General features: G+C 46.4%; 3 protein-coding genes and 1 long non-coding RNA gene across 5 annotated transcripts; 2 read left to right on the top strand and 2 right to left on the bottom strand.

The window, feature by feature from the left end:
* The first annotated feature begins 245 nt into the window (after positions 1–245).
* On the top strand, positions 246–11,192 carry LOC125538948 (CLIP-associated protein). 2 transcript variants are annotated; one of them, XM_048702271.2, is made up of 21 exons: positions 246–708; positions 1,351–1,506; positions 1,613–1,675; positions 2,088–2,156; positions 2,370–2,535; positions 4,091–4,252; positions 4,823–4,920; positions 5,109–5,183; positions 5,262–5,330; positions 5,412–5,497; positions 5,568–5,685; positions 6,527–6,625; positions 6,726–7,083; positions 7,280–9,030; positions 9,132–9,230; positions 9,590–9,694; positions 9,784–9,858; positions 9,957–10,025; positions 10,123–10,191; positions 10,421–10,522; positions 10,705–11,192. In XM_048702271.2, exons 1-21 carry the CDS (start codon positions 373–375, stop codon positions 10,864–10,866), a joined length of 4,287 nt encoding a protein of 1,428 aa, XP_048558228.2. In that variant the 5' UTR covers positions 246–372; the 3' UTR covers positions 10,867–11,192. The 2 variants fall into 2 exon arrangements, with proteins under 2 accessions (XP_048558228.2, XP_048558227.2); XM_048702270.2 differs by having other exon boundaries at positions 7,235–9,030.
* Positions 11,193–12,479: 1,287 nt separating this feature from the next.
* On the bottom strand, positions 12,480–12,911 carry LOC147986097 (uncharacterized). The gene has a single exon (XM_087541873.1). It carries the CDS (start codon positions 12,909–12,911, stop codon positions 12,480–12,482), a length of 432 nt encoding a protein of 143 aa, XP_087397999.1.
* Positions 12,912–17,871: 4,960 nt separating this feature from the next.
* On the top strand, positions 17,872–19,745 carry LOC125533702 (benzyl alcohol O-benzoyltransferase-like). The gene is made up of 2 exons (XM_048697069.2): positions 17,872–18,470; positions 18,574–19,745. The coding sequence occupies exons 1-2, from the start codon at positions 18,027–18,029 to the stop codon at positions 19,474–19,476; spliced, it is 1,347 nt and encodes a 448-aa protein (XP_048553026.1). The 5' UTR covers positions 17,872–18,026; the 3' UTR covers positions 19,477–19,745.
* A 2,463-nt stretch (positions 19,746–22,208) lies between these two features.
* Positions 22,209–25,071, bottom strand: LOC147986096 (uncharacterized). Its single transcript, XR_015615177.1, has 3 exons — positions 24,933–25,071; positions 24,378–24,637; positions 22,209–23,706 (listed from the first exon to the last, which is right to left on the bottom strand). It is a non-coding gene; the product is annotated as an uncharacterized LOC147986096 (long non-coding RNA).
* Between the last annotated feature and the right edge of the window lie 843 nt (positions 25,072–25,914).

The raw sequence follows: 25,914 nt of genomic DNA, 5'->3' as shown, positions 1-25,914 counted from the left end.
TTCCAAGTGACGTTGTTTTAGTTCAAATCCCACACCCCACCCAAAATTCGGTAACGTGCTCCGCTTTCCCGGACTCCAGTTCATGGCACGCTTTTCAAGAAAGAAACGACCCCCGTTTCATACTGTAGCCTCTATGTATCCAAATGGAGGGCATAAGCGTGAAATGTCGCAACTAGCCAGGGGTGTCATTGCACAAACCCACCTAAAGCCCCAACCACCCTACCCTCTCAGCATCCGTGTACGCTCTCACACTCCCCTCCCCCCCCCTCGCCTCCGTCCCCAGATCCGACCACCCCCCTCGCCTCGCCGCCGGCCCCCCCTCCACGCAACCGTACTGCCACACGGCGGACTCTCCGGGGCCCGCGCGCCGGAATGGAGGCGGCGCTGGAGGCGGCGCGCGCCAAGGACACCAAGGAGCGCCTGGCCGGGGTGGAGCGCCTGCACGAGGCGCTCGACGCGGCGGCGCGCCGCGGCCTCTCCCCGGCCGAGGTCACCTCGCTGGTGGACACCTGCGTGGATCTGACGCGGGACGCCAACTTCCGCGTCGCGCAGGGGGGGCTGCAGGCGCTCTCCGCCGCCGCCGTGCTCGCCGGGGACCACTTCAAGATCCACCTCAACGCGCTCGTCCCCGCCGCCGTCGAGCGCCTCGGCGACGGCAAGCAGCCCGTCCGCGAGGCCGCGCGCCAGCTCCTCGTCACGCTCATGGAGGTGAGTCGTCCGCCCTTTCGGTCGTGATGATCCCACTTGTTGTTTCTTTAATCTGTTATATTAGGGGGGAATGTGGTTGCTTTGGAACTTAGCTGGAGTTTTAAATTTGGTCCAATTATCTATCAGCATGAATTTGTTTTAGGTTTTGTGTGATGATGTGCTATTGAGCTACAATGCCGTTTCAAACTTCAATAATCAAGGGATTAGCTTTCTTAGTTTTGGGTCAAGTTTGGTTTGTACAAACGGTAAAATGTGGGTGGGTATCAAACGAAGATTCAAACTTCTCATATGCAGTTTGGTTTTTGCTCGACTGTTTTAAGAACCATTTACCCTCAAATATGCTGTTAGTTCACATGTAAAGATTGCTCTTTTCAGGTGTTGAAATGAAATCTATAATATGCCTAGTTGTTGTAAATTACATAATTCTTTCTTAATGCTTTGATTTTTATAGAGCATAAATATCAAAATATGCGTTATCTTTTCTCCTTTGTCAATGCTGTTTGTTACTAGTACTATGTTACCATTACTTTTACATGTAGACTTGCCCAATGAATATCAACAAATGAAGCCAAACATGCTCGCCTTGTTCTCAATGTTTTAGATTTATTACTAGGTAGCCTTCTGATTTCATCCATATCTCAGGTTTCTTCACCAACAATCATTCTCGAAAGGGCCGGAAATTATGCATGGACTCATAAGAGTTGGAGGGTTCGGGAAGAGTTTGTACTTACAGTGGCAACTGCAGTTGGGCTTTTCGCTTCTACGGAGCTTCTCATGCAACGAGTTTTACTCTCACCCGTGAGTCTAGTATTCAAGTCGATTTGTTACTGTACATTTTTGTGCATATCTCAGACTTTATGTTTACTCAATAGATAGATATGCTGAGACTAATCTGGCTTCACAGGTCCTACAGTTGATGAATGATTCGAACCAAAGTGTCAGAGAAGCTGCTATATCTTGTATTGAGGTTAGCTGGTTTCATACCATTTTTACCTGCTTCAGATGATGCTTTTCATCTTTTGTCCACTTATATTCCTTCCCATTTCGCGCTTTCGGATGCCCAACATTCGTCTTACTCAATTTTGCAATAGTTCTGTCCCACTCTGCGAGTTGGATAGGCTGAACCTTTCCTACAAAAATACTCAAACAATCAATGTAGTCCCAATGCCCTTTGCTTCTAGTTGCTTTTCACTACTCCCTTGCCCTCAGTTTTATCTGTTTTTGTGTGTTTTAAAAGTAGTTTATCCCATGCTTTCAAACTATTGGTGTAATTAGTAGCAACTGTCCATACTAACTAATTGCAGCCTGTACCCGCTATCCAGGCTATGTAAAAATTATACGGCAATCCTAATATCACTTGTCACTTTTTTCGATCACAGGAAATGTACAAGAACATGGGATCTCAGTTCCACGAAGAGTTGCAGCGCCATAATCTGCCTACATACATGGTAGTGTATTTGGCTATCTAGTTGTTTTTGGCAGTTGCCCTTTGCTTGCTAGAAATCCACTTGATACTAGTGTCTCACTCTTAGTACATCTGTGTATTTTGGACTAGTATCTGGTACTACTTTATATGATTGAACTTTACGTGTCCATTTTTAAAGGTCCGCAAAGCAGTAAACCTGGATTATCCTAATTCATGTATTGTCCGATATCTGCAGCTAAAAGAAATAAATTCAAGATTGAATAGAATTGAACCAAAGGTTCCCGCATCTGATGGTACTGCAACACAGCATAAAGTTGCAGCATCTAGATCCGTTAGTGTTAACCCAAAAAGAGGCAGCCCACGGACAAAAAGCACACCGAGGGAAAGCACATTATTTGGAGGTAAGCTCTATATTTTTGTCAGAAGTTCACACATGATCATTCAAATATATGTGTTTGCATTCAACTATAGTTGCAAGCCAAGACGATCTATAACTGCAATTTGTCAGTCTAGGTACTGTTTAGGCACCAAGAGATGTCCTTTTTCCATGTTTATATGGGTGAACATTTGCGAATGCCTGAATGCTCCTAACCAGCTCATGATAATAGGATGGACTTACACATGAAGAGGATTCACTTTCAAAACCAAAACAATCAGCACTGTAGCTGATCGTGTGCTGTAGCTCTATAGTCTGTATTTTGTCAGAAAATTAAAACTGAAGTCCAGCTTTTGAGTTACGTATACGGGAATTGCACCCAGTCAATTCATGTCCCCACCACATATGTCAATAAACATTGGAACCACCTATTCACTTGCTCTAAGTATGTTAAAGTGGCTCTCCAGAGATCCTAATGAGATCTTGCATGATTTAAGTGCTTGCGTGGTGTCATCCAGTAAGGAGTGCCCACATGCCGGACACCCTATCTTCTTCCTGTTCCTTTTCTCCCATTTTCTTCCCGTCACTGTCGGCTTCACCACTCTCCTTGCTGCCACTCATCCCACATGGGCATGGAGCCGTGCCCTGAGTTCTTGGGCCACCCCTGACCAGAGTCAAGGTTCAGTGATAGTCGGGAAAGAACTGACCACAGGGAATGAGATGACGAGATCAAAGTCACCGTTAGAGGCTTGGGGCTGACAAAGATCTTACTCGGTGTGTGTGCCCAGACCAGATCCGTGCGCACCACGGCTGAGAGTGGTCCTGCTGATTAGATGACACCATGGATTTTGAGTCGCGCGACTAGTCGTCGACTAGTCGATGAGTCGCAAAAAAATGTCGACTCAACTTAGTGTCGACTCGAGTCGGGAGTCGCGACTAGTCGCAACCGTAGGCTCGACTTTTTCCGAGTCGCTACCCCAGAGCGACTCAGAGCGACTCCGATGAGTCGCGACTCGAAAACCATGGATGACACATTGTGCCCTGTCAACATGCCACATAAGTGGCCAGAGCTAGCAAAACCAGATCTGAGAACTACCCGTGTACCCTGTTAACAAATTTAGGTGGTGAATCTGTGGTTTCAGAATTTGTGGACCATAGTGACCAGGGCGTGCAAGTTCGAGAATTCGTTCATATAATTACTGTGAAAACATATGATATATTCTTAATTTCAAAATGCAGTGATAATATGCACAAAATGTCTTTGAATTCATTATCTGAAAGTAATCATTAATACTTTAATAGTACAACATTTGAAGTCCATTTCATGTTTTGAGATGCATCATTTTTTTATCCAGGTGAAGTACTGCTATATTTGTTTCTTTATTTATTTTCTTCTTACTTTTGCTCAGTGTATAATCCAGAAGCCTTTAGTTGAGCTATGTTCCCTGAAACTTCTTTTTCAGCCTGTAATCTATTAGACTTAACAGAAAATTTCATTTTCTGACAAGTCAATGTTTTTATGGTTATTGCCCCTGCCACATGGACAACATGTTTCTCTACAGTAATTTGATGTTTTACAGGTGACACTGATATAACTGAAAAACCAGTGGAACCAGTAAGAGTCCACTCAGAGAAAGAATTACTTCGGGAGTTTGAGAAGATTGCAGCTACTCTTGTTCCAGAAAAGGACTGGTCAGTTCGTATTGCTGCCATGCAAAGGATTGAAGCACTGGTTTATGGAGGTATGTCCACATCTATACCTATTTTTCTTAACAAAGCTTTATGCAATTATGCTCGGCGTTAATTACCTCTGTAGCCATTAGCAAAGAAAAAAAAACATCTGTAGCATAGATTTTGCAGTACGTCTTTGATCCCACAGCCAATTAATATTTTGTCTAACCAGAAAGGGACCCTCATTACTAGGACTGATGACTAGGACGGAAACATTTCCCCTTTATTTGCCGATAAGTGAGCTTTTGAAGTATGCAGTGAAGTGAAATAAACAGAAGGTCCATCTTTTATAAAAATGAACATCTTTTATTATAAACATCCTATTGTGTAGTAATATTGGCTCAAAGAACAGAGCAATGGTGCAACCTGCAGTTTTGATGACATACCTTACTGTTTTGCAAGGCCTTCATCATTTGGACTCAAAAGGGAAAATATTATCACAGTCCAGTTACACATAATAATATAATATGGGGTTATTTGAGAATTAGTCCGTCAACATTCTTAGCATTTATGTTGATAAATTACTCGATAATTTGATGTTCTATGCTTAGCTTTAAAATGTTCTATTTATGTTTCTCCAGGAGCTATTGATTACCCATCGTTTCTGACACTCTTGAAGCAGCTGATTCCTCCATTGTCTACTCAGCTAGCTGATCGACGGTCTACCATTGTAAAACAGGTATCCACCCATTTCTCTTCTTTTGATAAGCATCTTTTATCAAGAAACCTATTTTGATAAGTATCAAATTGATTATCTCCAACGCTTGTCTTTCCCTCTATTTTCTTGCTGTCAAACGAGTTGAATACTTGATCAGATGAATGTGCTCAAATTGAAAACTTACTTCCTGTCATGTTTTTTATGCCCAGGCATGCCATTTACTTAATGTGCTGTCCAAAGAACTCCTTGGTGACTTTGAGCCATGTGCTGAACAATTTATTCCGGTAAATGATGCAAACAGTTTTTTCCTTCTGTTTTGCTATATTGTTTTAAGAAATCTAAAATATTTGTGAAATTTCCAGATGCTTTTTAAGCTTGTTGTTATAACTGTGCTTGTCATCGCTGAATCTTCAGACACCTGCATAAAAACTGTGAGGAAATTTTATTTCAATAATTTGCACTTCATGGATGCCATTTGTTTAGTCTCTTTGCTGATATGGGACATCTTGCAGATCCTGCGAAACTGCAAGGTTGCACGAATTCTTCCTCGTGTAGCTGACACAGCCAAGAATGACCGAAGCGCAATTCTCCGTGCTAGGTATGCATGTTGACACCGTCCAGTGTACATGTTTCTTCAAGCTACTCAAGCTTACATTTTACTGTACCAGGTGCTGCGAATACGCACTTCTAATATTGGAATATTGGGCTGATGCCCCGGAAATACAACGATCAGCTGATTTATATGAAGATCTAATAAAGTGCTGTGTAGCAGATGCTATGAGTGAGGTATGATCTGTTCGCTGACCTATGGTGCATATAGTGTGTTCATTTTCATTTCAAATCAGGTAGTTAAATAAATTATTCAATATGTCGCACTATCAGACACACAACAACTTCTCTGTGTGTCGTATGCTAGTGTTTGTACTTTGTAGAATTGAAGAGTCCAGTCATAGTTCCATTCTGTTGAAATCAAACCAAGCGGAATGTTAATTATTTGCAGCACACCAGAGCGAAACAACAAAACTTGTTACTCAAGCAGCAATGCTGCAATGATACCCACTAGGACCCTGACTCAGCCTTACATTTCAACCTATCCCCAACTGGCTGTCTACATGACTGGAGAGGCATCAATATGATATTGCCCAGACAGAATCTATGTAGTGCTGGTTTGCGTTCCGTTTGCAGATATACTCATGAAACAATGTATCCATTTGGAAATACGGTAGCTTGTTTGGCATAATAATGAAGAATATAGGTTGCTTTCTGTTCATAATGTGTATAGAGTAATAAGCAATCTGTTTCTGAGGAACCAATAAAATTATGAGGGATTCTACTTCATACGGAACCGGTGCCTTTTTTCTCTGCTTACCCTTGCATGCCACCCAAAAAAAGTTCAGGAGACAATAATGTAGCAAATGACAAGTCCATATTCTGAGTTCATGCATTCTATTGGTAGTATATGATGATATACCTGCTTATTGATGGGCATAATTGTTAAAACTAGAAGGTTCTTGAGTTATCTCATCTCTGATCTCTGTGCCGCTGCCTGCTGGTATGCTGGGACCATTGCGGCTCTGTCCACATTCATTCTGATTATTTTTGTGTTCCATGCTGTTTCTGCAACTAGGTCCGTTCAACTGCAAGAACTTGCTACAGAATGTTCACGAAAACATGGCCTGAGCGCTCTCGCCGTCTTTTTATGCAATTTGATCCTGCCATACAGAGGGTACGACATGCTGCTTTTCTCTTTGTGTTTCTTCAGATCTTACTTTTTTTGTAGCTGTAACACAGCCTAAATTCTAATGTACAATTGGCAACTGTTGCAGACAATAAATGATGAGGATGGTGTGCACAAACGTTATGCTTCTCCCTCACTTCGTGAGAAGGTTCTGCAGCCTTCTCGCACTTCATCTCATGCAAGTGGCACTCATATGCCTGGATATGGCACTTCAGCTATTGTTGCAATGGACAAGAGTGCAGCTATTTCTTCAGATTCATCTCTGCCATCAAACAATCTTCGTTTATCACAGTCAAAGACAACCAGCAGAGTTTCTGATAGAAGCCTAGAAAGTGTGCTCAGTTCAAGCAAAGAAAAGGTTTCTGCTATTGAAAGTTTGCTGAAAGGTGTTAGCATATCAGATAGGCAAAATTTCTCAGTTGCACGCTCAACAAGCTTGGACCTTGGTATTCTTTAATCCGCATATACCTTTCTTTGAAGAATTCGAATGCTTTTAATAGTGTATTCCTTAGAAATCACCTGACAAAATTATCGTTTCTACTTTCTCCACTGATCGTTAGAATTCTAGTTTCTTATTATTTTTTAATCCTAGTGCAGGGGTTGATGCTCCATCATCTCGTGATCCTCCTGTTCCTCTTGCAGCACCAGCTTCAAATCATCTATCTCTGCAGAACTCAGCGTTCTTGGATTCAACCATTCCTAGCATCAAAAGTTCTAGTACACGAAATGGAGGTTCCCGCGCATTGGATACAATGACGACACAGTTGGCCACCAAAGAGCGATCGAGGTCACCATATTTGAGTAATCTATCATCCGAGTCCATGATGGGCTTATCACTGCCTTATGTAAGAAGATCTTCAGAGAGGCTTCAAGACGGAATGGATGAGAGTAATGATCTGCGGTCAACCAGGCGGTTTCCTCAAATGCACACAGAAAAAAACTACATTGATATGCCTTATAGGGATGGTGCTGCTCACAGAGATTCACATAACAACAATGTCCCGAATTTCCAGAGACCTCTTCTAAGAAAGCAAGTAATGTCAAGGCCTTCTGCAAGTAGCCGGGACAGATTTGATGATAGTCAAGTACCTTCCAATGATGTATCTAGATATACAGATACTCTGGCTACTCTACACGATGCACTTTCTGAGGGTCTCAATCCTAGTTCTGACTGGGTAGCAAGAGTCTCTGCTTTTGATTTTATTCGGAATATAGTGCAACAAGGTCAGAGAGGTACTCAAGAAATTATTCAGAATTTTGAAAAGGTCATGAAGCTATTTTTCCGCCATCTGGATGATCCTCATCATAAGGTTGCACAAGCCGCTTTTTCTACGCTTGCAGAGATTATTCCTGCTTGCAAGAAGCCATTTGAGAGTTATGTCGAAAGAATTTTGCCACATGTCTTTTCCCGCCTTATTGATCCAAAAGAGTTGGTAAAAAAACCATGTTCTTTGACTTTGGAGATTGTTGGTCGATTATATGCAATCGATATGTTGCTACCTGCCCTAGTACGCTCACTAGATGAACAGAGGTCACCAAAGGCAAAGCTGGCTGTTATTGAATTTGCAAACAGATCGTTCAGTAAGTACACGGTAGATTCTGAAGGTTATAGTAACAGTGGCTTCCTTAAGCTATGGCTTTCAAAATTGGCACCGTTAGTGAATGAAAAGAATGCAAAACTGAAGGAGGCATCTATTGCTGGTATCATATCTGTGTATTCTCAGTTTGACTCAACGGCAGTGTTAAATTTTATTTTAAGTTTATCAGTTGAAGAGCAAAACCTATTGAGGCGTGCCCTGAAGCAAAAAACACCTCGTATTGAGGTTGATCTGGTGAACTACTTGCAGAGCAAGAAAGAACGGCCACGCCCTAAATCTTATGACCAGGCAGACTTTGGAACTTCTTCCGAAGATGGTTATGCACAGACATTGAAGAAGAGCTATCCTTTTGGGCGGTATTCTTCTAGTTCCCTTGACGCCGAAGTGGGAAAGAAGACCACTACAGTGCATGAACCAACATTACATAATGTCTCTATGGCCCGAACAACTTCGGATATGAGTGCCGGTACTAATCAAAGCCTGGAGCCGGCCTCAGGAACTGAAGTATTTTTAAATAGAAGTAGAGAATCAAAGAATAATTTTAGCTCAGCTGTGGAAGATAATCGTTCTTGGACAAACTACCCTGAAAAAACCGATGCCTCCTTAGATGGTGAAACCGCTATGAGCACTCCGCGCTTGGATTTCAGCCAACTGCACAGCCCTGATGGGCATAATGCTGTTGGTTCAACTACAGGAAAAGATGTTCAGGAGACAGATATGGTTGTAAACCTTAGTTCTATAAAGACCAGCATACATGCTGACAACGGCTTGAGCATACCACAACTTCTTCATCAGGTACTGATGAAAAATCCTTTTACTTGATTGTGTGTACTGCTGTGTCTTTTTCTTTTCTAAATCTTTGTGAAGCATTTTAATTTATTTTTCTCACTTTGTAGATAAGCACTGACACAGAAATATCAAGTTTGGAAAAGCACGAAGCATTACAACACTTGATTAAGGCTTCGCTTGGTAATGACAGCTCCGTTTGGTCAAAGGTTTGCAACCTGATTTCCTTACAAAATGTACCTTAAGTGCTTAATTTTACAATAGTTTAGTTTATTTTTTCTATTTCTCAGCAAAAGAATAATGGGTATTTGAAAAGCAGGGTTGCATTTCAACTTATTTTAATGCACAGCGGCATTTGTAGTTTTGCATATACAAATGCCACAGCAGCATGTTATGTTACCTTTTCTTGTATATTTCCCTTTTTTCGTTGCATAAATATGTGAAATCATTATTTCATTACTAGCTGTGTTACCAGAGGTGTAAAGTTAAAATGGAATATATACTAAGCTAGAGCCGAGAGGTTTCAAACTATTTGCATTCTAATTCCAGCCTTTCAATTTTCCAACAGTATTTCAATCAAATATTAACGACCGTACTTGACGTGCTGGGTGACTCCGATCCATCTACTAGGGAGATTGCTTTGTCTTTAATTGCTGAGATGCTCAACAATCAGGTCCACTATCCATGCCTTTGCACATTAAGATTAGTTTAATTAATTGCCGCTTCATTTCTTGATAGTAATAATGCTTATTTTGCTCTCAGAAAGACGCTATGGAAGAATCTATTGAGATTGTTCTTGAAAAACTTCTGCATGTGACGAAAGATGTGGTGGCAAAGGTATACCTGCCTTTATTTTCCTCACTATAACACCATTAGATCTGTTCTTTGTTCAGCTTTGGTGTTTTAGTAACTTAATATTCTTTCTGGGCATGCAGATTTCAAATGAAGCGAACCGATGCATAAATGTTTTGTTGGCAAAATACGATCCTTTCAGATGTCTTGCTGTATGCACAAATCATTTCTCTTTATGTATCACCGTTACTTTTGTTTCTGCTTGGTGTATTTAACTTTACTTCTTCATGGTCATTGGTTCTGCTGCAGGTTGTAGTACCTCTTTTGGTCAGTGATGATGAAAAGATACTCGTTGTGTGTATCAACTGTTTGACAAAGGTATCTCATATACAGTGTTCTAAAAGAACATAGACCCTTGCTACCCTAGGCAGGCAGCTGTAGTGCGTTTCATTTCTCATTATATATGCATCATGTGTGAAAATCTACTTAAATTCTTCGTTTTGTTGTAGAGTAGTTCTGGCCTATTAGGAACATACATAAACCAAACATATCTAATATGTTGAGCAACCAGTTTTGACTGTTAACTTTCTTGTGATAATCTCTGCAGCTTGTCGCGCACCTTTCCCAAGAGGAATTGATGGATCAACTGCCTACATTTTTGCCAGCACTGTTTGATGCTTTTAGTAACCAAAGTCCAGATGTTCGAAAGGTGGGTACTAATCTAGTGCAGATATTATCATGGCGGAATTCCTTTCTATTTTATTTATGATTGTTATAAAACTGCCAGTAGATGCAGACTGCAGTTGCTGACTGGCATGGGAATTGCATGTGCTTGGAATGAATTTTTCTTGTGCATGAATTCATAACTGATACTACCTACACATTTTTTAGAGTGTTGTATTCTGCTTGGTGGATATCTACATCATGCTCGGGAAAGCATTCGTCCCGTACCTGGAAGGGCTGAGCAGCACGCAGCTGCGCTTGGTGACCATCTACGCCAACCGGATTTCGCAGGCAAGGTCCGGCACGGCGATCGACAGCGCTAACCAATGAGATGTAACATTCTTCTGTTTTATATGGACATTTGTTTGGTAGGGTGTGGGATTTTTGGGGGGGTCCCGTTTGTTTGTGTAGGTTTGTGTATAGTATATAAGCAAACGATTCCCTTGTATTGGGGAGTTTCCTGGCTTTGGTTCTTTGTGTGATTATGTATTCCTTCTCTTTTTTTGGTTAGCATGTGGAGAGGAGAGTGTTAGCGAGCGTGTGTTGTCTTGGGTTGTACAACTAGGTGACAATGTACAAAGAAAGGAGATGTAACGTACTGGAGAAAGTGTGTGCAAGTTTTGTCTGGCCCTTTGAATTACGTTATTGTTCATGAATTCTCAGCTGTGGACTTGTATTGTTCTGGTTCTTGATTTTAGATCCGTTAAGAGGGCTGGTCTGGTTCTTGATTGTAGATGTGTAAAGAGGGATCTGAAGGACTGAAATATCACCAAAGAATTAGCCATGAAGAGGGGTGTGTGGAAGTTAGCTATTCATGTGCTAGAACCATGGCTTGTTTTTGAGATCTTATGGGTTTCAACTTGTTTCAGACTGAAAGACTTTGTTGTCGTTGATAACGGCAAGCCCTGTTTGTGTTCCCGGTTCCGCGGCAACTTTTTTTGCGGGGATTCAGAGAGATGATGTTAGGGCATCTTTAATGGCAACTTGTAAAAATCCTCCCACATTTGTCCACGGAGGGGGGAGCAGTCCACAAACACGAATGCGGGAGGACACCATCCAATTATAGCCGCATACATTTGGCCTTCCGGTTTTTTCCTAGTCTGCATGAAAGTAGCCACATGCAAAGTGTACAGATGTTCAAATAGCCACATGCAACACTAGTTCAATTTTTTTTTAAAATCAAATATTACATCCCAATATTGGTGTCCCTTTTCATTGCCAATTGATGCTCAATCAGACCTTTCTTCAGCTACTTGTGAGTTGGTCGATGCCGAATTTGTTGACGCATTTGAATAAACTCCTTAAATGTGGCCGGATTCTGATCTAGAAGTTGAATAGGATCACCCATGTTTTCAAATTCCAGAGCTGCGGCAACATCGTCACCCTCATCCTCGACGACCATGTTGTGCATGATCACACAACATGTCATCACCTCCCACAAGATTTTTGGATCCCATTGTTTAGCAGGTCCACGAACAACTGCAAAACGGGCATGCGGAGCTCCAAATGCCCTCTCAACATCCTTTCTAGCCGCTTCTTGTCTTTGGGCAAAGTGAGCCTTTTTTTGTCCAACTGGGTTTTAGATGGTGCTGACAAAGGTAGCCTATGGAGGATAGATACAGTCAACTAGATAGTAGCCTATATTGTACTCATGTCCATTGACAGTATAGTGACAAGGAAGAGCTTTTCCTTCAGTCAGCCTCGCAAACAACGACGATCGTTGCAGCACATTGATGTCATTGTGAGACTCGGGCATGCCAAAGAAAGCGTGTCAAATCCAAAGATCCTGTGATGCAACTGCTTCAAGAATGATGGTGGACTTCTTAACATGACCCTGTATTGCTCTTGTAAAGCTTTCAGGCAGCTCTTCCATTTCCAATGCATGCAGTCAAAAGATCCAAACAAACCTGGCCACCCTCTTGCTTCTGAATTGCCAGGAGCCTCTACGTGTCTGCCACAGTTGGTTTTCTCAGGTACTGAGGTCCAAACACCTCGATCACGGCAGTTGCAAACCTGACCATGGCATCTCCGCATGTGCTCTTTGACATCCGTAGGTACTCGTCCCACGAATCAGCGGCCATGCCATATGCAAGCATCCAGAGTGCGGCTGTGCACTTCTGGTAACCAGAGAAGCCAATCGTTTTCATGGTGTCCCTCGTCAGGATGAAATAGTCATGGTAGGACCGGACGCCATGGTACAAACGATTGAAGACAGTCTTGCGCATCCGAAACGTCGGCGAAAATAAGTAGTCGACCATCAGTATCAAATGCCCGCGCGCCCTGTTGCGGTTGAGCATTCGATGACCCTTGTTCGAGCCCTTGAAATTGAGAACATGCTCCTCCGCACGCGTGTCTTCAAGGATCGCCTGCATCATCGCCGTCTCATCGGAGTACTCCTCGTCCAACGAAGCTGCCAGACGACTCAACATATTGCTCGTATATGTACTCCAAATCGGAATCCATTGCTAAAAAGAAGAAGGGACAAATGTGTTCAGCTCCGGCGATTCATCGAACAGTTGTCGGGCATGGTAGAGGTTGGTACCTGGCGGTGCGGTCGGAGGGCAGGGGTTGAACGAAGATAGAGAATAAGCGGAGGGGAGCCCTGCTGGAGCGCCAGAGGTGACGGAGACGCAGAATATCGGCAGGGGTGTGGCGTGGTGGCCTGAGTGGTGGGGTCAGGGAAGGGTTTTGGGTGGGCCTGGGGTGTCGGATTCATACGTTTCGCGTGTCCGATCTCCCGCAAACTTTCCTCACTTTTGTCACCATTTTACAGGAGAAATCGCGTCCTGACCGCTGCACGGACCGATACAGAACCGTGTTGGATGGTTTTGACGGTCCAAACGGGAGGTTTACGGTCCTCCTTGGGGATGACCTTACTCCCTTTTCAAGGTGTTGAAAGGTGCAGTCAACATTAACCAACTGCTACAGCACACATTCTAGAAAATGGTGCATCCACACCTCATTGTAACTGCCCTCTGTCAATTCTTCTGACCGCGAAGAAAGCAGCAAACACTCAATTTCGTTGACAAGCAGACCTGTCTAATCAGGAGCAAGCGTGGCTAGCAAAGCTCGAACCTCTGTCAAAAATCAGGTATGTATGTCCCTGGAAGCAAGCACGAGCTCCACTTTGTTTCATTGACCAGACCGACAAGGCTTGGCCAACTCCTCCGTCCCCTAGGCTGTGCCCAAATATTGGACGAGCACCTGATCGTAACAATCAGGTTGAAGAAAGATCGGCGGGGAGGTTCGTCATCGTCCGGTGAATAATGACTCACACGCCAAGCAGAGAAAGACCTTGGCTGGCACTACCAGATGCATGCATTGATGTGTCTGCCTCGCCGTGGTCTGCCGTTGAAACCCAGCACACCGCACCACACGCTCTTGCCTTCCAATGGACGACGGCGATCGAGCTGACGAGTTTGCATCCGCGGCAGGGCTCCATCACGCGACGAGGATCTCATCTCGGTCGTGCTGGGTGTGCCGGCACCGGTGACGGTCACACCTACTGTACCTGCTTAATTCTTAGTCGCGCTGGCGCCACTTTGGAACCAAATCAACATCGCAGGAGTTTCCACGGGGGGTGGGAGCACGGCCACGACCCTTCCTCCCTTCGGAAACGGTGCGCCAGGATGGAAATGGTCATGCCATGCCAAACGAAAGAAACAACGGAAGAAGAAAGCAAAGAAGCTCCATGTCCGAACGCACTATGGCAATTCGCCGGCGCGAGCACGCCCGTCAAAAGAACTCCAGGAATGGTTTGAGCGTTTGCGCTGACTGACCCAAATCGCACCACCAGCGACGGAGGAAGGAACGGTCATTTGCTATGGTGGACGAATAAATAAATAAATAAATATCTTAGACCATGCTCATGCATTGCTGCAAAATGTCACTACAGTTTTTTACGCCGTTTGGAAGCGAAGTTTTTGAAGAACCTAAGTATTCGAATACTACAGTTTTCTATGCCGATGACAGCGAAGACCGTAGTATATGAAACCATCATTTTTTAAAGTGTTACTAAGAAAGATAGTGCCGTGTTTGGCAATCAAAGTATATAGTGTTGTATTTACTCGCCGCTTGAGAGATCTTTTGCTGTGTTTCTCAGTTTTTTGAAAAGAGGTTCTGGTCTTTTTTTTAATATAGCAAAAACACCACAGTTTTGTGCATACTGTGGTTTATAATACTGCCACTTTAACTAGAGCCAAACACGTCAAAGTATTTGAAACCATAGGTTTTCAAGATACTGTGGTATTCTTGAAATACTTTGAAAATACTTTGTGGGGTTGAAGGCAAAAATGACGCGTCCTACATGGAGTGCTAAGTTACCCATCACAGGAGCAAACCAGAATTATTATCGCGCCTCTACAAATCCATCACTATATTAGGGAGAGGCATTTATTTGACATACACGTTTGTACATGCCATCCATGAAAACTACATGACTCACAACATGTTGTTTTTATATTTGGAGACGATGGAACCCATAATTTGGAAGGTGACCATGTCAACATGAACATTACCACCCCCACAACATCACCACCATAGCAAATGGCCAGAGTTACCAAGTGCCAGTAGCACCGAGATGCAGAGGGCCCACCCGGGGGTGCCTAGGGTTGCTGGGCAGCCCAAGGCCTGGATCCACTAGAGACCCTAAGGGCAGATTCGTTGTGTCGCGTGGCAACCACTAGCGAGACACCGAACACCCGTGAACCCAGTTTTCCCACCGAGCACGCGACACATGCTGCCTAGCAATCAGCCTACGAAGCATAGAGCAAGGAAGCGGCCAACATGGCGAATGCTCGCCACCGCCTTCATCACATGAGGCTTTGCCCAGAGGTCACTGCAGATGGTGACAGAGGGGGGGGGGGGGTGGAGGAGGCTAGCGGGTGGACATAGTCAGGGAGAGCTAGTCGTGGCATGTGTCGTCCTTGGATGAGGAGGGGGTGGTGGTTGACCCCGCCCATGTGTCTTACTTGGATGAGGAGGGGATGGCGGTTGACCCCATCACCAGGTTTGAGGTGGTTGACGACGCCGCTGGGGTGACAACATCCGCCTTCTCTCGACGTATGAGGAGGCGGAGCACCAAGCAGCCGAACGCATCGATGTCGATGTCATGTTCGTCGTGAACCTTAAGATCATCACTGAGAACCATGCGATCCTCGCGTCGTTGGTGAGCACACAATTGAGTGTGAGCGCCACAAGATCATGTGTCTCAACGCCGAGCATGCAGATATGTTTGAGGACCTCGAACGTGAAGCCAAGGACGAGTAGGCCAGTGGGTTTACCTCGGTGGATATGGCCCGCCGTCAATGACCATGCTTCTGGCCCCTTCGCCGAGGGGGTGATCGACATCTCCTCCGCCGAGGAGTAGAGCTATTTATCTAGTATGTAGTGATGATTTACCTTATTTAATGTTGATGTAGTGGAATGGTAATGTATTAGATAATGGACTATTTAATGATGCTATGTTTGATGTTGGTGTGGTACCGTTGTTTAATTATGCAACGATGTAGTTTCAATTTGTGTGAAAACAAATTATTTGGGAAATGGGCTAGAAAGGGCAAATGTTGAATTTCCCCCCAAAAGGGAAATCAATGGGGAACTAATATATTGGCCTATGTTTCGGACTATTCAAGTTCCTCACCATGTCAAAAAAATTTACGTTCAAAATTCAACAAAATCATGTAGAATTAGCTAAGTCAGCTTTAATCATGACATCTATGCATAGACAAGTCACGTCTAATCAGCACTCAAGCAGCACTTCAACAGTCGTTAAATATCTTAGGCATTTCATGCGTGAAACCAACAACCACATACGTGAAAACCCTGCCAAATAGCTCACCTACCTGCTTTCTCAGAGCAGCTACCTACCTAGTACGTGTGAAAAGTTAGAGCTCAAATCAACGTTCGCATAAACACTTGTCTTACACTGACTAGCCATGAGCTCTACATACGGGCCAGGATATGTCAAAGCACGTGAAAGGCGCACCGAGCAAATTATGCTCACGCATCCTCGACCGACAAAAGTATGCATTCCGCGCTAAAAGGAACTCCACGGATGACGATTTTGTTTGTTTTTTATTCGTTTGGATCGGCCAGGCGAATACAAATGTCCGCTTTCGTGTTTGGTCGGCGCATGCGCGCAACGCTGGCCCGACCCATTTTGACGGTGCAAGAAAAAATACATGCATATTTAAAATAAAAACAACATTAATTAAACATTAAAGCCGACTACGAAGGCCAGCGAGAGTCCATGTATCCACATTTGCATTAAAGAAAATTAAAAACAGCCTAAACTATGAGGCGGCGCGCTGCCCTAGACGTCGTCGTCGTTGTCCTCGGGGTCCGTGAGGTCGATGAGCGTCGGCGCGGGGCCGGCCCAGGGGAACGCCGTGTTCCAAAGGGCGTTCATGTTGGGCGCGGGCTGTGCCGCCGTGGGGGGCTGTGCGGCCGCCTGAGCCGTCGCGGCCTGGCGCGCCTCCTCCTCGGCTTCGCGCCGCTCGTCCTCGGCATCGTGCTCGAGCATCTCGAGGTACTCGCCGTGACGGTGCTCCTCGGCCAGCCGTTGCTGGCGCCACTGTTCGAGGTACGCCGCCTCCTGCGCCGGCGTCGCCCCCAACCAGACGTGCGGCAGGGTAGCGTCGGGGTACAGGAGAGGCACGCGGTGCTGCCAGTGCCACTCCGCCCGGTGCACTGGCACGTTGACGGGCTGCCTCGGCCGGCGAGCTGGTGCCGACGGAGGCGGGAGAAACTCTGCGGGAAAAGGAATGGCGGGGGACTTGCCCTTGGCCTTGCTACTGCCGGCGCCGGAGAAGAGCCCCATCTGGTTTCATTGGGATGGTTAGGGTTTGCCGACGACAGGGGAGCAGAGTGTGGCTAGATGGGGATGGGGGCTGCCTGAAAACGGGCGAGGACGGTCCCACCACACGGTCGGCCTATGTTGACGTGTGTGCCTGAGGTCATAGATTAAGCTGGCCAGATAGGCTGTGGGCAGTTGGACGACCGTCAAGTGGAGACACGGCGAACAACGAGAAGGCGTGCGTTACGCGTCCGCGCCGACGCATTTTGAGATGCAAATTTGAGCAGCAAATGTGTCAGCGCGGACAGAAAACATACTCGATTTAGGTTTGGATCGACGCATTGGGCCACCTTTTTTATTCGCGCCGATTCAAACAGACGACGGCGGATGAATGGATCGCCCTATTTGAGTTGCTCTAAGCGATCGGACCACGCACGGCGACTCATGCGCTGAACAATTCTCATGTCGTACTCCCATTTTCTTGCTTCGCCACCGGCGACCAAACCACGATGAATTCTTCACATCGCGAAGCCGTAAACTCGACCCACCACTCCTATATATCTGGATGTTCGTACGTTCATAGATGCACACACTAGACGATCGACTACGATCCAGCGTCCGCCATTTTCCAACGGCCAAGGCTAACTAAGCGGCAGGCTTAAACCGGTAGTCTAGACTAGCGCTACTAGCTACTATGGCCGCCACGTCCCTGGCATTCGTGGCGCGCCGCGGTGAGCCGGAGCTGGTCGCGCCGGCCGGGCTGACGCCGCGCGAGCTCAAGCGGCTCTCGGACCTGGACGACCAGGAGAGCCTCCGGTTCTACCGCTCCGTCATATACTTCTACCGGGGCCGCCCCTCGCGGCCGCGCGCTGACCCGGCCAGGATCATACGTCACGGCCTGGCCGCGGCGCTCGTGCACTACTACCCCATCGCGGGGCGGCTCCGCGAGCTGCCCGGCAGGAAGCTCGCGGTGGACTGCACCGGCGAGGGGGTGTGTTTCGTCGAGGCCGATGCGGACGTCGCGTTGGACGAGTTCGGCGACACGCTGTGCCCGCCGGTCCCTTGCGCCGGCCAGCTCCTGTGCTTGCCGGAGAGCAACTCCGCCGTCGTTGTCGATCGTCCACTGCTCTACGTTCAAGTAAGTCATGGACTCATGGCTAGGGTTGAAGAATTGATGGTGCATCCTTAATTTGTACTACGTGTACGCGAGACTGACATGCATCATGCATGATGGCATGAAGGTGACGAGGTTGAGGTGCGGAGGATTCGTGTTCGGCATCCAGGTGTGCCATAATCTGGTGGACGCGCCGGGCGTCACGCAGTTCCTGCAGGCCGTCGGCGAGCTGGCGGGCGGCATGGAGGCGCCAAGCGTGCGGCCGGTGTGGGCGAGGGAGCTGCTCGACGCGCGCGACCCCCCGTGCCCCAACTACGAGCACCCAGAGTACGAGCTTGCGGCCGACGCGGCCAACGACAGGCTCCGTCCGGGCGCCGAGCTCGTGCACCGGGCGTTCCTCTTCGGCCCCGAGGAGCTGTCCTCGCTGAGGGACCAGCTACCGCCGCTGATGAGGTCGCGGTGCTCCCGGTTCCTGCTCCTGTCGGCGTTCGCTTGGCGCTGCCGGACGGCGGCGCTCGGGTACGCGCCCGGCGACGAGGTGCGGTTCATGTTCGTGGTGAACGCCCGCGGGATGCGCGGCCGCCCGCTGCCCGAGGGGTTCTACGGGAACGCGCTCACCTTCGGCGTGGCGCGGACGACGGCCGGCGAGCTCTGCTCGGGACCGCTGGGTCGCGCCGTGGAGCTGATCGTGGCCGCGAAGGCGCGGGTCGGGGCCGACGAGTACGCGCAGTCGGTGGCCGACGCGCTGGTGCTGCGCGGGCGGCCGCGGTTCACGACGGCGCGGACGTATCTCGTGACGGATCTCACCAAGTCGAACCTGCACGAGGTGGACCTCGGGTGGGGCCTTCCGGTCTACGGCGGGCCGGCCACGACGACGCTGGCCACGTTCCACATCCCCGCGGCGGGCGGAGGGATCACCGTGCCGATGTGCCTGCCGCCGCGCGCCATGGAGAGGTTCGCGGCCAATGTGCGCGCGGGGCTCTCGGGGGCTTCTAGTCGCGTGGAGTCGGCCGTACTGTCCAGGATGTAGGCTCCTAACATAATCACTTTTCCTTGCGGGACATCTCAAACATAATTTTGAATCCAAATAAGCATATGTAACATGCTTTGACTTTCTAAAAAGTGTAGTTGGTTTTAGGGGATACTATTGTCACTTAGAGCATCTAAGAGCAGGAACACTACCTTCAGGCAATATGAATATACAATATGTTCTCAATTTTCTAAGGAACAAATGTATAATATTTTTCAAAAGGAGAATAGTACTTCCATGTTATTATATAGGGGGTACTCTTTTTTCTTTTCCACCGGAAACTGTAGGAATTCCGTCCCACGGTAAATTTTTATATATCTACTTTCAGCTATTATTAATATCTAATATGTCCTTTTTTATGGCACATCGTATTACATATATAGGAATTAGATCTTCATGTTCTTCACCACTTATATATCAACATTCTGTCACCCGTAACAACGCGTGAGGTATCTTCTAGCTCTGAAAAATCGTGCATCCACGCCTCACTGCTACTGCCCTCGATCAATTCTTCTGGTGGCGAAGAAAGCAGCAAACGCTCAATTTCGTTGACAGGCAGGTCTGTCTAATCAGGAGCAAGCGCTGTAAGCAAAGCTCGAACCTCTGTCAAAAATCAGGTATGTATGTCCCTGTACTGGAAGCACGAGGTCCACTTTGTTTCATTGTCCGGACAGACAAGTCTCGGCCAACTCCTCCACCACCTCGGTCGTGTCCAAATATTGGACCAGCAGCTCGTCACTACCAGATGCATGCACTGATGACGTGTCTGCCTCGCCGTGCTCAGCCGTTGAAACCCACCGCACGCACGCACGCTCTCGCCTTCCACTGGACGACGGTGATCGCGCTGACGAGTTTGTATGCGCGGCTCCATCAAGCGACGACGAGGATCTCATGTCGGTCGTGCTGGGTGTGCCGACACTGGTCACGGTCACACTCACACCTACCTTACCTTACCTTACCTGCTTAGACCATCTCCAACCGCGTCTCCAACAGGCCTCCCAGGCCTCTTTTTTGGTATAGGCGTCCAAAAAACGGCTCAGTTCCGTTTCAGGAGCCCAGTTTTCATGAGCTAAGGCCGAAACTAGCGTCGTTGAATCCAGACTAAACCCGGCGCGCCGGGGAGTGCTCGGGAAACGGCGTGCCCGCTGAGTCAGCAACCCGTGCCTCATTGTCCTCACATCGTCTCAGTTTTCCACAGGGAATCAATACTAAGGTTGCCGTCAGTTAGCTTTTCATTAATTCCTCACGAGCGGCGTTGTGCGGCGACGCGCCCTCTCCCCTCCACGCATACACACCACACCACACCACCCCCCGGCCGCTATATAAAGCAGCGCCTCCCTCACAGGTGGACACACCCGCCCGCAGCCCCTCTCTCCTCGTGCACAACCACCATCGACGAGCCCTCTTTCCTCTCCCTCCCCGTTCACAGCCGCCGCAGACGATGGGCGAAAGGTTCCCCGGCAATGGGGCGGCGGCGAATGGCTTCGGCCCGCCGCTCTCTGCATGAGTGGGAAGCCCATCTCTTGCACAAAGCCAATTACCTGGTGCCTCCCGACATGCCCGTGCCAGGACGGTGGAGGCTCAGCGCTGGGGCGTCCCCGTCCCCCCGCCGCCCGACGTCACGCGCCCCGACTATTTCCACGCCGAGATCGAGCGTGCGCGGGCATCTCTGACGGAGGAGCAATGGGCCCTCCCGGAGTAAGACGGAGCCGGAGCTCAACGACGAGGCGACCATGAGGTGGGCGCGGGAAGATTGGGTGCGGCTAGAGATGGAGCGCCAGCGCCGCGCCTTGGCAAAGATCGCAGCGCGCCGCCGTGGGCGTGAGGAAGGGGGCGTCATCGCTGTCGGCGTCATCGTGCTTGAAGACAGCGATGACGACACGCCGCCACCGGCCAAACCTGTCCGCCAGGGCGACCACAGGCAGGGGTTCAACAGCGTGAAGAAGGAGAAGGACGACGGCGGACTACGCCGCGCTCAGCGAGTTTTTTATTTAGTAAATTTTAAGTTTTCTATGCAAAAAATATTGAACGCCGAAATTTGTGTCCTATTTGCCGAATCTTTGTAATGTTTGCCTAATTTTAGCCGAATTTATTTTAAAAAATATTTAAAAAAAGAATGATTGGGACGACTCTGGAGATGGCGACTGGGAACCCGATCACCCCAAACCGATTTTTAGAGCCGGTTCATCCCAGACGGCAATTTACCGAGTCCCCTGAGGGGCTAACGGCTGGGGATGCCCTTAATTCCTAGTCGCGCTGGCGTCACTTTGGATTCAAATCAACATCGCCAGGGTTTCCACGGGGGATGGGAGCACGACCACGACCCTTCCTTGTTTCGGAGCAGGAACAGTTTCGCCGGCAATAATCCTAGACACACGGACTTGTTACAGGGTTTTACAGGATCCTTCAACTAACTAATATCTCCCCCCCCCCCCCCCCTCCCCCCCCTGGATTTTCAGTTGGGGTGGGCCCCTGCCTCCCCTAATCTCCAATTCTATTGGTCCATTTTAGTTAGTCCGTAAAATCCTCAAGTAAAGATCCGTGTGTCTAGCATTGCCGGTTTCGCCGGTCCGACCACGCTCGTCAAAATGCAGTGTCTCTAGTGATTTCAGCGTTTGTGCTGACTGGCCGGAATCGCACCACCAGCGACGGAGCTAGCGAGGGCCGACCGGCCGAGGGAGGAGAAACGAAATTATGGCCAACGGTGTATTTTATTTTGTTTTGTTCCGCATTTCATCGTGTTCTTTGGTTTGCTGCAAAATCTTTAAAGCAGAATGATTAACGGTCCAGGTGCCAAAGAAAAAGGAAAAAACGCAGCCGCCAACTGCTAACGAAAGATGCCGAGGTAGGTGTGCGGAAAAGAGAAACCAGGCGTTGAACATATGAGCACATACGACTGCCTACTCCATTGTTGGATTACTTACACACTCAGTGGCGAAGCTAGGGAATTGCCAAAGCCTGGGCATGCTATAATCTAAAACTAGCATGTACCCGCGTGGCGGCACGCCGCGCCTCGTCGATACGTGAAGGCAACCTTCTCATGCTTTTCCTTATATTGAACTGAACGCACCAAGTTTCTCCCAAACCATGCAATCCTACAGAACATATTCGATATTAGTTACTTTGAAGTACAAAAACAATTGATGTAGTATCCTTCAAAACAGTATGTGATCAGCTTACAGTCCTTATTGAATCTATTAGATTCTGGAGACTGGAGCATGTTCCTTTTCTTGTCCCAGCCCAGAAAATTTGATCTAGGAATCCTGTTTAAAAAATAAAAATAAGAATTGTACTGCCTTGACAGTTGATGAATAGATGGGGACTTTTCTCGACAAAAAAAAACAATAATCAAACCGAAGATGGAACGAAACAACACTTGCGCACCACAATAACTGGAGACTAAGTTGTTGTAAGGAAGTGAGAAAATATATCTGTCAAAAAACAACCCGCCACACTTAATAAGCAGTCAAGTATGTCTCTAGAAAGAGGCCATACCGCCACACTTACAGGCCTCTGTTCTTCACAAACATGCAATTGATTATCATATTCACGTATAACTGTAATACTTTGAGACAACCAGATAGAGCAAACTCGTATACTTGGTAATAATAAAAATCTAACACAGCAAAATTTCTCTATTTGAATGTTCTTTCCTAAAGATATGTCATCATAAAACAACATATCTGTTATAACCAGTTATACAATAAGTACCCTGAACATAAATAGCATCATTGGATAGTGAACCTTTGAACTATATGGTGAGAGCAGCCATCTCCTGGATTTTTCAAGTTCTGCTATCGTTAGTGCTTGTTCTACTGAGTTTGGGCACATACGCTGACACTCTCCGGAGCTACTCAGCTGTTGCAAATAACACCAAGGGAGACACAATCCTGTATGAAGCCTTAGTCATGGTATACTGTAATCTTTTCTTTAAGAAAAATGCCCATTACGGGTGATTTCATTAAGAATATTAACAGGTTACATCATATGCCAATGAGTTCAATATATAGAAGGACAGAAGGGACAGGAAGCACAACATGTATTTAGTACAGGTAGCATGCCTGCTAATTTAGCTCCCTACCAATGAACTGGCTTTGCTTCTGTGGAATTGTCTTCTTCTCTAATTACCAAAACTGTTGGTCAGCTGCTATTAAATGGTCAATAATATCGTCCGGCTGGATGAGACATCTCTCACCTATGATGACTCATTTGTGAGATACTCCTGAGAACCTGAGTGAACAGAGCAAGATGCTTTTATCTTGGATGTGGACTCCAAGTATACTGATTAAGAAGGCAAATAAGGGGGACATCAGAGAAGCAAGCTGTAAGAAAATCATGCTTATTTGCAAGTTAAGATATGTTCAGGTTAAACCACACACTGGGATATCTTAGGGCAATTTGCGTTTTAAATGTACTTTTAGGCTACCTACATGTTTGGTTCTGCATAAAAATGAAGATCTCAGCACAAAAAAAATAAAGAATACACTATTTGTCTCTATCTAAGCAGGTGACCAAGAATTTCGAAGGAATTAACCGTATGACAGTAAATTAAATAGTCACCGTCTTAAATAGCATAAGAACAACATACACACGAAGAAGAAACTACACGGCATAACTCAATAGCTATTTAAAAGTAGTATTCCATATAATATATAAAACTTGCTTCTTATTCCTTCTATTACCCAGCGACACACAAAGAGAACTCATTATTTAGCTTAAAATCATTACTATTCCATTTTGAGGAAATTCAAAAAAGAAAAATAATTTTAGTAGAACTAAAAGTTACTTATCATTAGTTACCACTATTAATGATATAAAATTCCCTCATTTGAAATTGAAACACTAACATACATGTTGTGTGCTGCTCTTTGTTCAAGCATAGGTAAGGAACAGAGTCTTACTTGGATTCTGCAGAAGCGTACCTTCTATCCTTCCACTTCCTCTCATTTCTTCACTACCAGAAAAATGAGCCCGTCAACATTACAGGGTAAAGAAAAATATGTACATCCGTGAAGAAAGCTCATGTAAAATTAGGTAGCAAGGCATGTGAACAAAAGATAGATTAACCTGTTTTCCTGGAAGCCTCAACAGAAGGATTGAACAGAAAAATTTGCTTCTTGGATCAGAACATACACACAATCGGTGATCAATGGATTCCAAACTGGTAAAATAGAAAACGATATGGAAGTTCTTAATTCAGTGAATTTTTATATTTGTACATATTAATACTTGACAATTCAGGAGGTAAAAACAACAGCAGGATGTTCCTTGGAACAATAAGAATAAACATGACATGATTTGAAGATGAATCATCGTTTTCTACACAACTTATGGGGTAACTCATAGCTTCATTTTGGTTTCAAGTTTAGCAGTGCTAATTGTCGCTAGCGCACTAAAATCAGGCTAGAGAGACCACAATATCAGCAAGCAGCAAGGATCAACAAAAGGTAGCTCACCCAGGTTGCCACCATGTTGAAGCTCTCTGTAGTTAACCAATTCATCCCCTTGAGCCCAGTGGAGAACTTCTGCCGTGTTACTTCCGTTTCCAATTCCTGAATCTTGCATGTATAGACCTTATAAGGTCCACATTCTGCTTGGAAAAATAATATAACAGTTCAAGTATGGTGGCATGACAATGTGCACAGAAAACTTTATTTGATTCGAGATATAATTTTACACACCTGCTCACTGTAAAGTTCTGAATTTCTTAACCCAGGTAGAGAGACTTTTTTCTGCAACAACCGAAAGATGCATAAAACAACATTAGAGATAAAAATGAACTAATTTGATTGGTGAATGCACCAAACCCACCTGAAGTTACTACGGGAAAACAGGAGTTCACGCTGCACCTGCTATATTGACTACTCAATTTTCGCATCTTTGCTGTAACTGGATCTATGTTTGATCTATTCAATTTCAATAGGATACATAAGGATAAACATATGATGGCAAGCCAAATAAAGTATGCAAAGATTTATTCAAGGATAGAGCAAGCTTACCGTTGCTTTGTTGTGAATATTTCATACACAACCCGTGGCTTAGCCTGCGCGAACAACCCGAGCGGCGGCGACCGGCGAGCAGGGAGAGGGCAGCCGCGCGGGCTAGGTAGCCACGAACATGCACATGAATCAGGGGTTCGAGCACCCAAGCAAACGCCCCACCAGCATGCGCTCGTACCCATGCACATGGCAGCAGTGGGGGCAGACCGTCCAGAGCACATCTCTGGGACGGAAACGCCGCCAGGAGCAGCAGGAGCGAAACCGGCGCTGGTGGAGGTGCTCTCCAAGAGGTGGGCGAAGGCCTCTTCGACGACGCGAAGGGCGGTGTCAGCCGGGGATGGGGATCGCGCCGAGGGGCCAGGAGGTTGGCTAGGCGACGGAAGGCCCGCTTGACGTCCTGGGTGTCGGGGTTGGGCTGGAGCTGGAGGATGAAGAGGGA

Source organism: Triticum urartu, chromosome 2A, assembly GCF_056163025.1.
Source record: "Triticum urartu cultivar PI428250 chromosome 2A, HENAU_Tu73, whole genome shotgun sequence".
Classification (NCBI taxonomy): domain Eukaryota; kingdom Viridiplantae; phylum Streptophyta; class Magnoliopsida; order Poales; family Poaceae; genus Triticum; species Triticum urartu.
The sequence above is the reverse complement of the archived record's forward strand: the minus strand, read 5'-3'. Positions and strand labels throughout refer to the sequence as shown.